The sequence below is a fragment of the Poromitra crassiceps genome, assembly GCF_964638095.1.
Source record: "Poromitra crassiceps genome assembly, chromosome: 13".
NCBI classification, from domain to species: domain Eukaryota; kingdom Metazoa; phylum Chordata; class Actinopteri; order Beryciformes; family Melamphaidae; genus Poromitra; species Poromitra crassiceps.
Window position 1 is genome coordinate 19,303,440 of NC_139644.1, and position 11,547 is coordinate 19,314,986.

The 11,547-nt window shown below is 42.8% G+C and overlaps 1 protein-coding gene across 1 annotated transcript in view; it reads left to right on the forward strand.

The window, feature by feature from the left end:
• The window catches only part of spop (speckle type BTB/POZ protein), a gene marked incomplete at its 3' end in the record, with an annotated part of 58,348 nt that overhangs the window by 41,624 nt on the left and 5,177 nt on the right, over positions 1-11,547 (forward strand). The window contains exon 6 of the mRNA XM_083649197.1: positions 6,799-6,854. Coding sequence (XP_083505323.1) covers positions 6,799-6,854 — 56 coding nt within the window. The remainder of the gene's footprint in view (positions 1-6,798; positions 6,855-11,547) is intronic.

Sequence of the window (11,547 nt, forward strand, 5' to 3'; positions counted from 1 at the left end):
TGCTCTACCTGCCTCTCTCTCTCTCTGCTCTACCTGGTCCAGGCGTCGGCCCTCGTCCTCGTTATTCCCCCCTCCTCGCCGTTAATCGCCGTGGAGACGGGCAGGGATGGGATCAAACGAAGGAGGGAGAGCAACTCAAATTGGCTCCTCATTGGCTGTATGAGCTTTAAACCTGTCTCTGTCTCTTTCTCTCTCTCTCTCTTCCTGTTTCTGAGTCTTCCTCTCTTTTCCTGCCTCTGTCTTTCTTTCTCCCTCTCCATTTCTCTATCTCATGATTCTATCTCTTTACTCGTCTCTATCATCCTCTCTCTCCCTCTCTGTCTTCTACTGACTCTCTCATTCTCTTGCCCTTTCTCTTTTCCTTCTGTCTTCCCCCATTTTTCTCTTCCATCTCTCTCTCTCTGTCCCTCTCTATCTATCTCTGTTGCCTCCTCCTCCCTCTGTTGCTGCAGTATGAGCTCACCAGTATTGAGCTGCACCAACCGGGCCCATTGTAGATTTGTCCATAAGTTAAAGTGTAAGGTCCGACCTACATATTCAGTAGTTGGTCAATGTGGTTTCAGTGGTTTCAGTGCAAATATTTCGAATATTTTTAAACTTGTTTCAGCCTTTCAGCATAAGATCATTTTTTTATTAAAGGAATACAACGACTTCTTAGGAAGGTCCATTGTTCACTTTAAAAAGCAACTACAAGAAATTCTCATTTTGTATTGATTTTAGGACAAAAGCGTAGTGTTTTTCTGGAATGAAGACTGCATTTCCCATGAGCACCACCGCTTCATGCCGTAAAGATCTTGGCTAGCGTGTACAGTTGTTTTGGAAGCGAGTAAAAGAGAGACGCTACTTATTTTAAATATTTTTCTTTTTTAAACACAGCTGTTTGCAGGATGCATAGCGATGTGGTAATGTAGGCCTACCGATCCGAGTCTTGCGAGAAGAGCGATCCTGAGAGTGCACAGTACTGGATAGAGCTATCTGAGACGCAGAGATGATTTTGGTGCCAATCTTCTTCACATCATTTTGGGTGAGGTGGCAAACTCCTCAAATGTTCACATCTGCTTCTTTCTGTTATCCCTGTGAAATACAATATGCTGATGACCTGAGTTTTCACTGGCAATGAATGGAGCTAAGACCATTGGTATGGTAATCAGTGTCAGGAGAGAGGACAACATCCCCTATCCACTGCCTCCAACAATTTTTGGACAACACATCAGCAGAGTCTCCACCTTTAAACTGCCCGGAGTTTAGATATCTGATTTGTCATGGGATGCTCTCAAAGACACGGCCAAGGATCCATGACCTCAGTGTTGCCAAAAGAGCTGGTCTTCCATGTGACGTTCTAAAACAAATATACCTGAGATTCATTCGTCCAATCCTGGAGTCTGCCAGCCCAGTGTGGGGCGGACTGACAAAAGGCCTCTGTGGAGCTGGACTGGGTACAAAAGTGATGCTGCAGGATCATTGGCATTCTGCCTTCTTCTCTTCCATCTTTGAATGAAAGGCGAGATGAGGCCACTCTGCGTACCCTCACCAACATACTGAAGGATAGATCCTCCCCCCCTGCATGCAGCCTCAACACCCACTCACTCGCTTCATCGGCACAGGGAATGCGTAGTGCCCACGAGCAGAACCAAAAGACATGAACTCTCCTTCATTCCTCATGCTCTTAAATTGTTTTTAAATGACCCATTTAAATTGCATATTTATTTTGTGGTTTATGTTCTTAATTTCATGGTTCTAAGAACTGTGGTTTCATGCTGGTCAATTCTTTTGAATTCAGACTACATTAAGGACACAGCTTGAGGTCCATAGCACAATACAATACAAAGAAGAAGAAAACAATGAATAAAACAAGTGTGATTTCGCAAAATGCAGGGTGGCAGGGGCAGCCCACCCTACTCTGCCTTTGTCCCCACCCCCCACCGCCCCTTTTAGCCAATTGGCATGAACACAAACACACACACCTTTACACACACACACACACACACACACACACACACACACTTGACCTCGATGCCAAATTTGAGTCTCCTAGGGTAAAAACTGTTGTGGCCGCCAAAGGGTGGTGCACTTTTTGTGGACCAACCAACCAACCAACAGTGCAACCTATAGAGCTGCTGTTCGCAGCAAAAAAAACAACACACGCACGCGCACACACACACACACACACACACACACACACACACACACACACACACACACACACACACACACACACACACACAAACACAAAAGACATTCCACAATGATCAGACATTTGCATACAGGCTGGCACGCCAATGGTTCAACATTAGAGTCTAGAATCTAGAGAAAAACCTGATGGAACTCAGTTCAGGCCAAGGTTGGTTAAGGCTGAAATAATACCTTTTGTAGAACCAGATAATACTACACATACATCTATATATACTGTATGATTTGATATTACAGCAGAGCAGCTGGTATAGCAACCTTTGGGCTTGCTCTGCAGCTTCTTGGAGCTTTAAGCATTATAATAAGTTACTGTGAATCTCAGCATGCTGCCTTCTCTCTAGCGACTCCACAGGTGGGCAGCATATAGTGGGGCTGTGGGGGTACCCTGCCTTGTCAAACTTGAATAAATGAAACTGAAATTGAATTAGGGAAGTCAATCCTAATTTACATGTCACTAGAATAAAAGCTGCACCAACCAATTGAATTACAAGGATGGAACGTGTAAATGACACAAAGTGATATAAATGCACTAAGGTATCATTACTTGTTAAATATATACCATTTTCCTCTTAATAATCAGACAGATATTGTCGTTACCAATCTGTTATTTTCATGTTATCACCCACTTTAATATCTGATTGAAGTTACACTATCCAAAAGAACTATGATTATCCCGGTCTCCCCAATTAGATGAAACAACATGTATTTTGTATTCCAACTACTTTAATTTCATGGAGCTAAAGGAAGACAAGAACATTTGGTTTTCATGATCATTTTCAGGTCAGGTCACTGACTTATCCTGATTTCAGAGATCAGAGGTCCCAAATCACCTTTTTATGGGGGGTGTAACAGAAAAGTGATATAACAAGTAAGCCGAGGAACCCAAAGTGATAGCCACAATAGCAGAACTGTCAGTTCTAGCAGAACTCTCAGTCCTGCTATTGTGGCTATAGTGATAACCACAATACCAGAACTCTCAGTTCTGAGTGGAGACTCTACTGATGTTTTGTCAAGAAAGTTGGAGGCGGTGGAGAGGGGATGTTGTCCTCTCTCCTGGCACTGATTACCATACCCATGGTCTGAGCTCCATGCATTTCCGCTCGAAACTCAGGTCGTCGGCATATTTCACAGGGATAACAGAAAGAGACAGACGTGAATCCAGGCTGTTGATCCAAATGACAACGAGCAATGGGGCATAATGGCTCCCCTGGGGGACACCGACTGCTATTGCACAGGGATCAGACACACAGGAACCCCACTGCACCCTTTGTGCCCTGTCACTCAGCTAGCTTCTAACAATGAGCCAAAGGGGAGGTCTGACAGCCATGTCAACCAGTGTCTGAAGCAATTGGCACTGGCAGAGCGTTATTGTGTCAAAAGCACAGGAGAAATCAACAAAAACAGCATGAATGTCCATTTTGCGCTGGCTATTGAGTGCTTCATGCCAGCATTGCAGGATCTGAGTCAGAGCAGTGACAGTTGATTTATTACCCATAAAACCATGTTGTGATGGGGCAATTTTGGAATTTGTGTTCTCCAGAAGAGCATCCCTCAGGACCCCTTCAAACACTTTGCCAACACAACTGGCTAATGAAGTTTGACAGGAGTCAGCTCGAAAGCTGGCCATGGAACTGCTATTGCACATGGAACAGAAAGAGACAGCTTTGACCAAGGCTTCTTTCCATTGATTTGGGAAAATATTGGGTAAATATTAGGGGTGTCACAATATATCGTCCCACGAAATTTCGCGATAGTAAAACGTCACGATATGTATCGTTGAGATGAAATCTCATATCGTGGAATTTTTTTTTTCTTTTTTTTTTTTTTTTTTTCCCAAAAGTAGACAAAGAAACGTCTTTGTTTGTTGAAGTTCAATGTGTGGAAAGTAGTTCAGTTGAACAAGTCTCTGAAGAGACACATGAGAAGTTATACAGGAGAGAAACCATTCAATTGAGTTTCTGGCAAAACTGTTTACTTGACAGGAAAAACTGAAGATGCATAAAAAATAGACTAAGAAAAGTCTTGTTGTTTGAGTTTGAAGAAAAACTGAAGATGCATAATGAGAATTTATACTGCTGAGAAACCTTTTAGTTCAAAGTAAATCTAAGTGACGGTGTAACTCATTCTATTTCAAGATAAGCCTTATCTCCAATCTCATGTTTTTTCTAGTTGTTATTGTAATAACAATTTCCCACAACAGCATGTTTTGTATTTGTGCATTTCAAATAAAATACTACTTTTCCAGTCATATATTGTCATTATTCAAGTTTAAAAAAATATTGTTAAAATAGTATCGTATCGTATCGTTATCGTGAACCCAGTATCGTGATACGTATCGTATCGTGAACTGAGTGTATCGTGACACCCCTAGTAAATATGTATTAAAAACATCACACAACACAGGTGCCAAGTCAGCTGTGTTTGAAAAAATAAAAAATAAATGGCTGATGTACTTTCCTAGATTTAAGGGTCGCTCACACTCACAAAGTTTTTGTCTAAAATCAAAGTTTCCATGTTATTTTCTGCCTTTGACCAATAAAGTGACATGTGCAAAAGTGCAAAACATATTTTGAGTTACCACATCATAAGTGCAGAGACCTTCATGTTATTGGTCAGATATCATATGAAATGGAAACTTTGCATTTCGATATCTCAGTTTGACTTTCTTCTGTTTGTGAGTGTGAGCTTGCTTATTCATTGTGCCAAGATGCACAGAACATTTTGTTGATCTAAAAATGAAGTACATATTTAGTAGTAAACAAAGTAAGAAGAAGACAGAGAGGAGGTCACAGAGTTCAGACCTCCTGACGAACATCCCTGAGGGAGCCGGTCAGGGTGAAGAGGAGGATCCGACTGGGATGTTTTCAGCCTGAAAGGATTACCCTCCAGCCTCGCCTTATGCTATGAGGTTCAGCACACATGGGTGTTTGAAGGCTGACACAGATAGAAGATGTTTCCTGTTTAAGTTGCCAATAGCTGATATTTTGTTCTGATGCTCAGTATCCTCATATTTGACCATTTTCATGAAGAAATTCAGCCCCAAAATATTCAGTGTTTCCCTCATAAATCGATTCTTGTCAGGGTGGAAAAGTCTTTGAAATATCGTTAACTCCTTTAAACCAGGGTAATTATAATCTCACCATCCTATAATTGGACAGGGATCCGCGGCGCACACTAGCTCAACTTTTGAGAAATAAATAAAGGTTTCAAATCAAATCAAATTTGTGATGTGCGAGGGATGGTAGAAATGAGCGCTGAGGAGGAGAACGGGAAGGAGGGCGATGCGTATGTCGGGGGGGGGGGGAACCAACGAGAGACGGATGAGGACGAGGCACGTTACCGTAGGCTAGACAGGAGCGCTCTCTATTTCTAGTTACAATAACAAGAAGAAGAAGAATAGATTAACGCATACCTGTGTGGAATCTGATCAACATGTCACATTAGAGTCAATTCAGGTTATGTCCCAAAGACATCCAGTATATTTACACAATAAACATGAAATCAAACAAACTGCATCATATCTGTCACATTGGAGGCGAATGACACTGACGGGCTGATATGCAATTTTTTACTAAAAGGCCAATAACACAGCTGACATATTCGAAATAACTGGATGGAGATATTGGCACTTTGCCTAATAGCAGCCCAATATATCAGCAAATCAATATAATGACAAACCGAAGTATCTGTCTAATCCTACACTTTTCCCCTCCACCATCAACCATCTCCATCATGAGCAAAGGAACTGGCCATGAGGCTGAACCTCAGCTTGGGCCCAAACTAACCACTGTCCTGTGGGATAATAAGAGAGAGACACACTGTGTTGTTGCCTTCAGCAGACCCACAGAGACGGCATGTGGGGATTATTTAATTACAGTATTGTACAACAGTGAATGCACGTGACAACAGAAGTGTGATAAATTTACATAATTTGATATACGGTACATTATTTTTTCATAGGCAGTGAACGAGACTGCGTACAGCATACAGTGTGTATGTATGTATATATATATATATACATACTGTATGCACACACACACTGGAAATAGTATTGTGCACTGCGTGCTAGTATTTATTTATAAATCTACAGGTCATGGAAAAAACGAATGACTAAAATATCAGTATGCTAGTCACCTACTATCTTCATCATGGTGTACAGTAGTATGCTAAAGTGTTAGCAGGGAGCACCAGAGCAGATCATCTACCGCACCACACATCTCCCCAAAACTCACTATATTCCTTCAACAGAAAGGCAAAGACGGGATGTTACGATTATTTTAACCATGCAGACGTATCGCATGACGGCGTATACGTGTGGCAAACAGGAGCAGGATAGTTTCAAAGGGTACTTCATATGACATAGTCTAGTCAGGCTATCAGCACTGATATTGGACAAACACTGAGGAGAGGTCTTCATCAGTCTGTCAAGGAGCTGGGCTTTGTTCACATGATGCCCTCTCTGCTGTCACCGCTGTCAATCACCCACCTCCCTCTCCTCTGACCCTGTGGCAGGCTGTTATCAGATATCACAGACCTTAAACACTTCAGACAATAACAGCTCTCTCTCTCCCTTTTCTCTCTGTCTCTCTCTCTGTCTCTCTCTCTCAGCTCGGTCGCCGGTGTTCAGTGCCATGTTTGAGCATGAGATGGAAGAGAGTAAGAAGGTGAGTGGGAGCGCTCGACGTCGCCGTGCCTTTTGGCTGCCTCTGTTCTCTCGGTGGCGGGGGAATCTCTAAATGTTCATCTTTCTCTGCGTTGCGTCAGCGAGCGCTCACCTTTCAGCACATCGGAGTGTGTCTACATGTACTGAAGGCAGGAAGAAGACTCTGGAACCGCCGCTGCATAACCGCGGGCCCTTTTAGAAAGTCTGAGAAAAGACTTAAAATAATTTGGCAAAAATATTTAAGACCTTAAAAAGTATTCTGATGTCTTGAATACTGGAAGTCTTTTCTTTATCATGCACTGGCTGGTTTCTTTGCACTGCAATCCCACTCTTAGATTAATACAGACATACCACCCCCCCCCCCACCCACCCATCGTATCTGCTTTACTTAAAGACCCTGGCAAGTAAATTATACCTAAACTTTCCAACTATCCAGTTTATTGTCTTACTGTATGTGCCTAATTGTAAGCATCAAAAAATTGTAGACATTAGTTTCAACCCAAATCCTAAATATTTTGAAGTTGAAGTGGGCGGTACTTACGGCTCATTATGTTACAACCTTATCCCGTCATAAAAATCAATCAATCATAAAGAAACTCAGTTTTCTCTTTTCTGTCAAACCTGAGAATTACAAAATGCCACCCCCCCCTCCCCAGCCTGAGACAATACTCGCACATGCCCTGTGTCATTCAGCATTTGCCAGTCCAGGGACTGTGACTCGCTCTTGGGTTCCAGACCTTGGGCTCCCCCCCCCCTCTTCCCCTCAATTTAGGCCTGCAGTTGAGAGTTGAGGAAGCGGGTCGGGAAGCGACCTTGAGCTCCAAGGAGGGGCAAATTCATTTTTTTTAATGCCTGTTTCAAAAGTCTGATCACGGCAGTTCTTTGTATGTACATTAAACACATATATGCACATATATGCTCATGTTTTTGCATCTGTTGGTGAGCTATTTTCGATAATCTTTACGACATTTATGGGTCTCCGGGAGAGATCTGACACAATATGGAAATCACTGAGCGAGCGGACTCAGCGGAGCCGCGTCCATATACGGGTTTGGGCATGCCGTGTTATGCTGCATGCTCGACTCTGATTGGCTATTTGCAAGCATGCTGTAGACTGGCTGCAGCATGCTTGCACAGTACTTGGCGACATTCAATTCAGTTCAAATTCGACTGGGTGGTTAATAACAAATTTTCCTGTGGTGTGACAAACTCAAAACACTAAATTTATGTTTGGTTTTGTGGGACTTTAAACAATTGTATTTCATGTCACTTACCATTTAATTTCCTATTGTCCTTTTTTTAAATCTTTAGCTGTGTTCACTGTTCATTTGGAAATAGGATGATTTTGCCAGCTTTGGCTCTTTATTTAGGCCTTTAAATTCCCTTAAATAGATTTTCAGATCCCATTAAAAGTTTAATTAAAAAATATATAATATTTTTTAATTTAGCTCTCTGGAACGTGTAGAAAATCATGTTTAGCCTAATTGACTGTTATTGGCGTCAATGATGCATTCAGTAGAAGTAAGTCTTTACGGCTGTGAGTGTGTGCGTGTTTCAGTATTACATACGTGCATCATTGCTCTTCATAATGTCTCCATATAAAATCTGACTGTGTGTGTGTTTCTGTGTGTGTGTGTGTGTGTGTGCGCGCGTGCGCGTGCGCGCGCGCGCATACACGTGCGTACGTGTGAGAGAGAGCGAAAGCGCCTTCTTCGTCCCACAGTTGGTTGTGTTCATCTGATAGGCAGTGGCGAGATTGAACTTCTGTGATTTAGTCGTCATGTCAGCGGAATATTGATGCCTGCGCAGGGCTCGAATGGGGAAATTATAAAGCACAGAGCCAGGAAATGCATCTTAATTGCTGTTTAAGTGGGCGTCTTCATCATGGGGGGAGGAAGGGGGGGGCAGTGGGCTGCGTCCCCATACGATCCAGAGGAAACAGATAGATGGGTTAACACTCCTCTGCAGAGACAAACGAGCTCATAAAGAAACAGTCTAATAGAGGACTGCTGTGTGAATAGAGGAGCATCCTCACACTGTAACTACAGGAGCCGGCCGCAAGCTCGTCTTCCTCCCTTGGCGGAGCATTACAACGGAAATACCCAGAATACCTTGCAGCCGAGCTCCCGTAGGAATGAATCGCCATAGGTTGAGGCGATGTCTCATCATAGACGCTGGGTTAGCTGGCTCAGCCTGGCTGGGGGCGTGGTCAGGGTGGGGTAAATCCCCCGTTCTATCCATTCAGCAAAGTTAGAATTTAGCTGCTAGCCCAGCCCAGGCAGACACGATCGGAGATTTTTACCCAGCGCAGTAAACGCACATCTGAGCAGACGTCTTGTGTTCTGCTCTAGAATCCCCAAACCTGTAGTTAAGACCCGCAGCACAGTCCTTTGGTGAGTCAGCCCATTGAGATATTTGGGCGGTTTTACCCCACTCGCGCAGCGCGCCCGCTGTATAACATTTTGTGGGCGTTCCCACACACGTCTCTATACAACTCTCTCATGTTTCATTGCATTTTTCTTTTTCTTTTAAGGATGTTGGTTGTTAGGGTTAGGCAAGTAAAACATATTTGGAACCAAAGATTGGTTATTAGGCTTAGGCAAGGAAAACAGTTTGGTTAATATTAGGGTTTGGTCGTGGTTAAATAAGAAAACCCTAATGTTAACCTTAAGCAAGTTGTTCTTGCCTAACCATAACCGTAACAACCAACACATCCTTAAAGCAAAAATAAAAATGCAATGAAACATGTTTGAAGCGTTGTCATGGCGATTCCTCTGTTCCCCGTCATTCCGACGAGAGCTCGGCCTTCAGGCCGCAAGGTATTCTGGGTATTTCCATGATCGCATTGGTAGAGATAGATGCTCCCTTATGGAAGCCCCAACGGGTTCTTCCATGTTGTGACTTCCAGTGTTATTGTGTTGGTGTTAGGGGTGTCACGATACACTCAGTTCACGATACGATACGTATCACGATACTGGGTTCACGATAACGATACGATACGATACGATTTTAACAATATTTTTTTAAACTTGAATAATGACAATATATGACTGGAAAAGTAGTATTTTATTTGAAATGCACAAATACAAAACATGCTGTTGTGGGAAATTGTTATTACAATAACAACTAGAAAAAACATGAGATTGGAGATAAGGCTTATCTTGAAATAGAATGAGTTACACCGTCACTTAGATTTACTTTGAACTAAAAGGTTTCTCAGCAGTATAAATTCTCATTATGCATCTTCAGTTTTTCTTCAAACTCAAACAACAAGACTTTTCTTAGTCTATTTTTTATGCATCTTCAATTTTTCCTGTCAAGTAAACAGTTTTGCCAGAAACTCAATTGAATGGTTTCTCTCCTGTATAACTTCTCATGTGTCTCTTCAGAGACTTGTTCAACTGAACTACTTTCCACACATTGAACTTCAACAAACAAAGACGTTTCTTTGTCTATTTTTGAAATTTTTTTTTTTTTTTTTTTTTTTTTTTTCACGACATGAGATTTAATCTCAACGATACATATCGTGACGTTTTACTATCGCGAAATTTCGTGGGACGATATATTGTGACACCCCTAGTTGGTGTGGTTTCACTTTCTTCTTCTTCTTCTTTATCTTCACCGTCGTCTTCTTCTTCAGCTTCTTTCTTTGTCTGCTTCTTCTTTTAAAGCACATGGCCGCTAACCTGACGCTGCCAGATGGTTTCTCTCACAGAACCATCTGGGAACTCGCTCAGGAAACCATTTACAAGGGACAGGCATTTTCAAAAAAGCCCTTGGCAGATGATTGGATGAACCATCACCGTCTATCACGGGCTTGCTTCTCACTGGCGTCACACCTAAAGCCCGCCCGTAGCAACCTCATAGGATGTTGAGTAGTCCGGATTAAAACCAATAGATTGGAGTGTAGCCAGATGGATTCTTTATCTTCATTGTCATCTTCTTCTTCACCTTCTTCACTTTTGTCTTCTTCTTCTTCCTCTTCTTCTTCTTCTTCTTCTTCTTTTAAAGCACATGTCCGCTAACCTGACGCCGCCAGATGGTTTCTCTCACAGAACCATCTGGGAACTCGCTCGGGAAACCATTTACAAGGGACAGGCACTTTCCAAAAAGTTCTTGGCAGGTGATTGATTCATATTGGATGGATTGAGTAATTCTGCTGGCAACGGGGCGTACCATCCCTCTGAAAGAAAAGGGAAGAATGAAAATAAAGAAAGCACAGGCCATGATGAAGAGGGTTAGTTTACAAGCAAGAGTGTGGTGTGAGGTTAATTCAAACACTGTATGTATGTGCAGGATCTGTGTATGCTATGCATAACAGACCGTGTACTGTACTCGTGTAGCAGATTCACGCTGTTTAAAAGATGGAAAGCCGCGCGTGTGTGTGCGTGTGTGCGTGTGTGTGTGTGTGTGTGTGTGTCCACGTCTTTCTATGTGTCTTTATCTGTGGTTTCTGCACATGTTGTGCTGTAAGTGCAGCCCGGCTGGCTGTTTGGGTTGCTGTCGAGTGGTCGGAGTTGACACAAACGCACTAAGCTGTTGGTACACCCGGCCTGACCCTGCTAAAACGCCGGTGGTCGCCGTGGCGACGATAAAGCGGCGTTGTAATTGGTTTAGCGTTTTGTTGTGCCTCTCGGAGCGGAGGCAAAGGTTCAGGTTACCGTTACCGTGCCGACAAGCGATAAAGCCTCTCG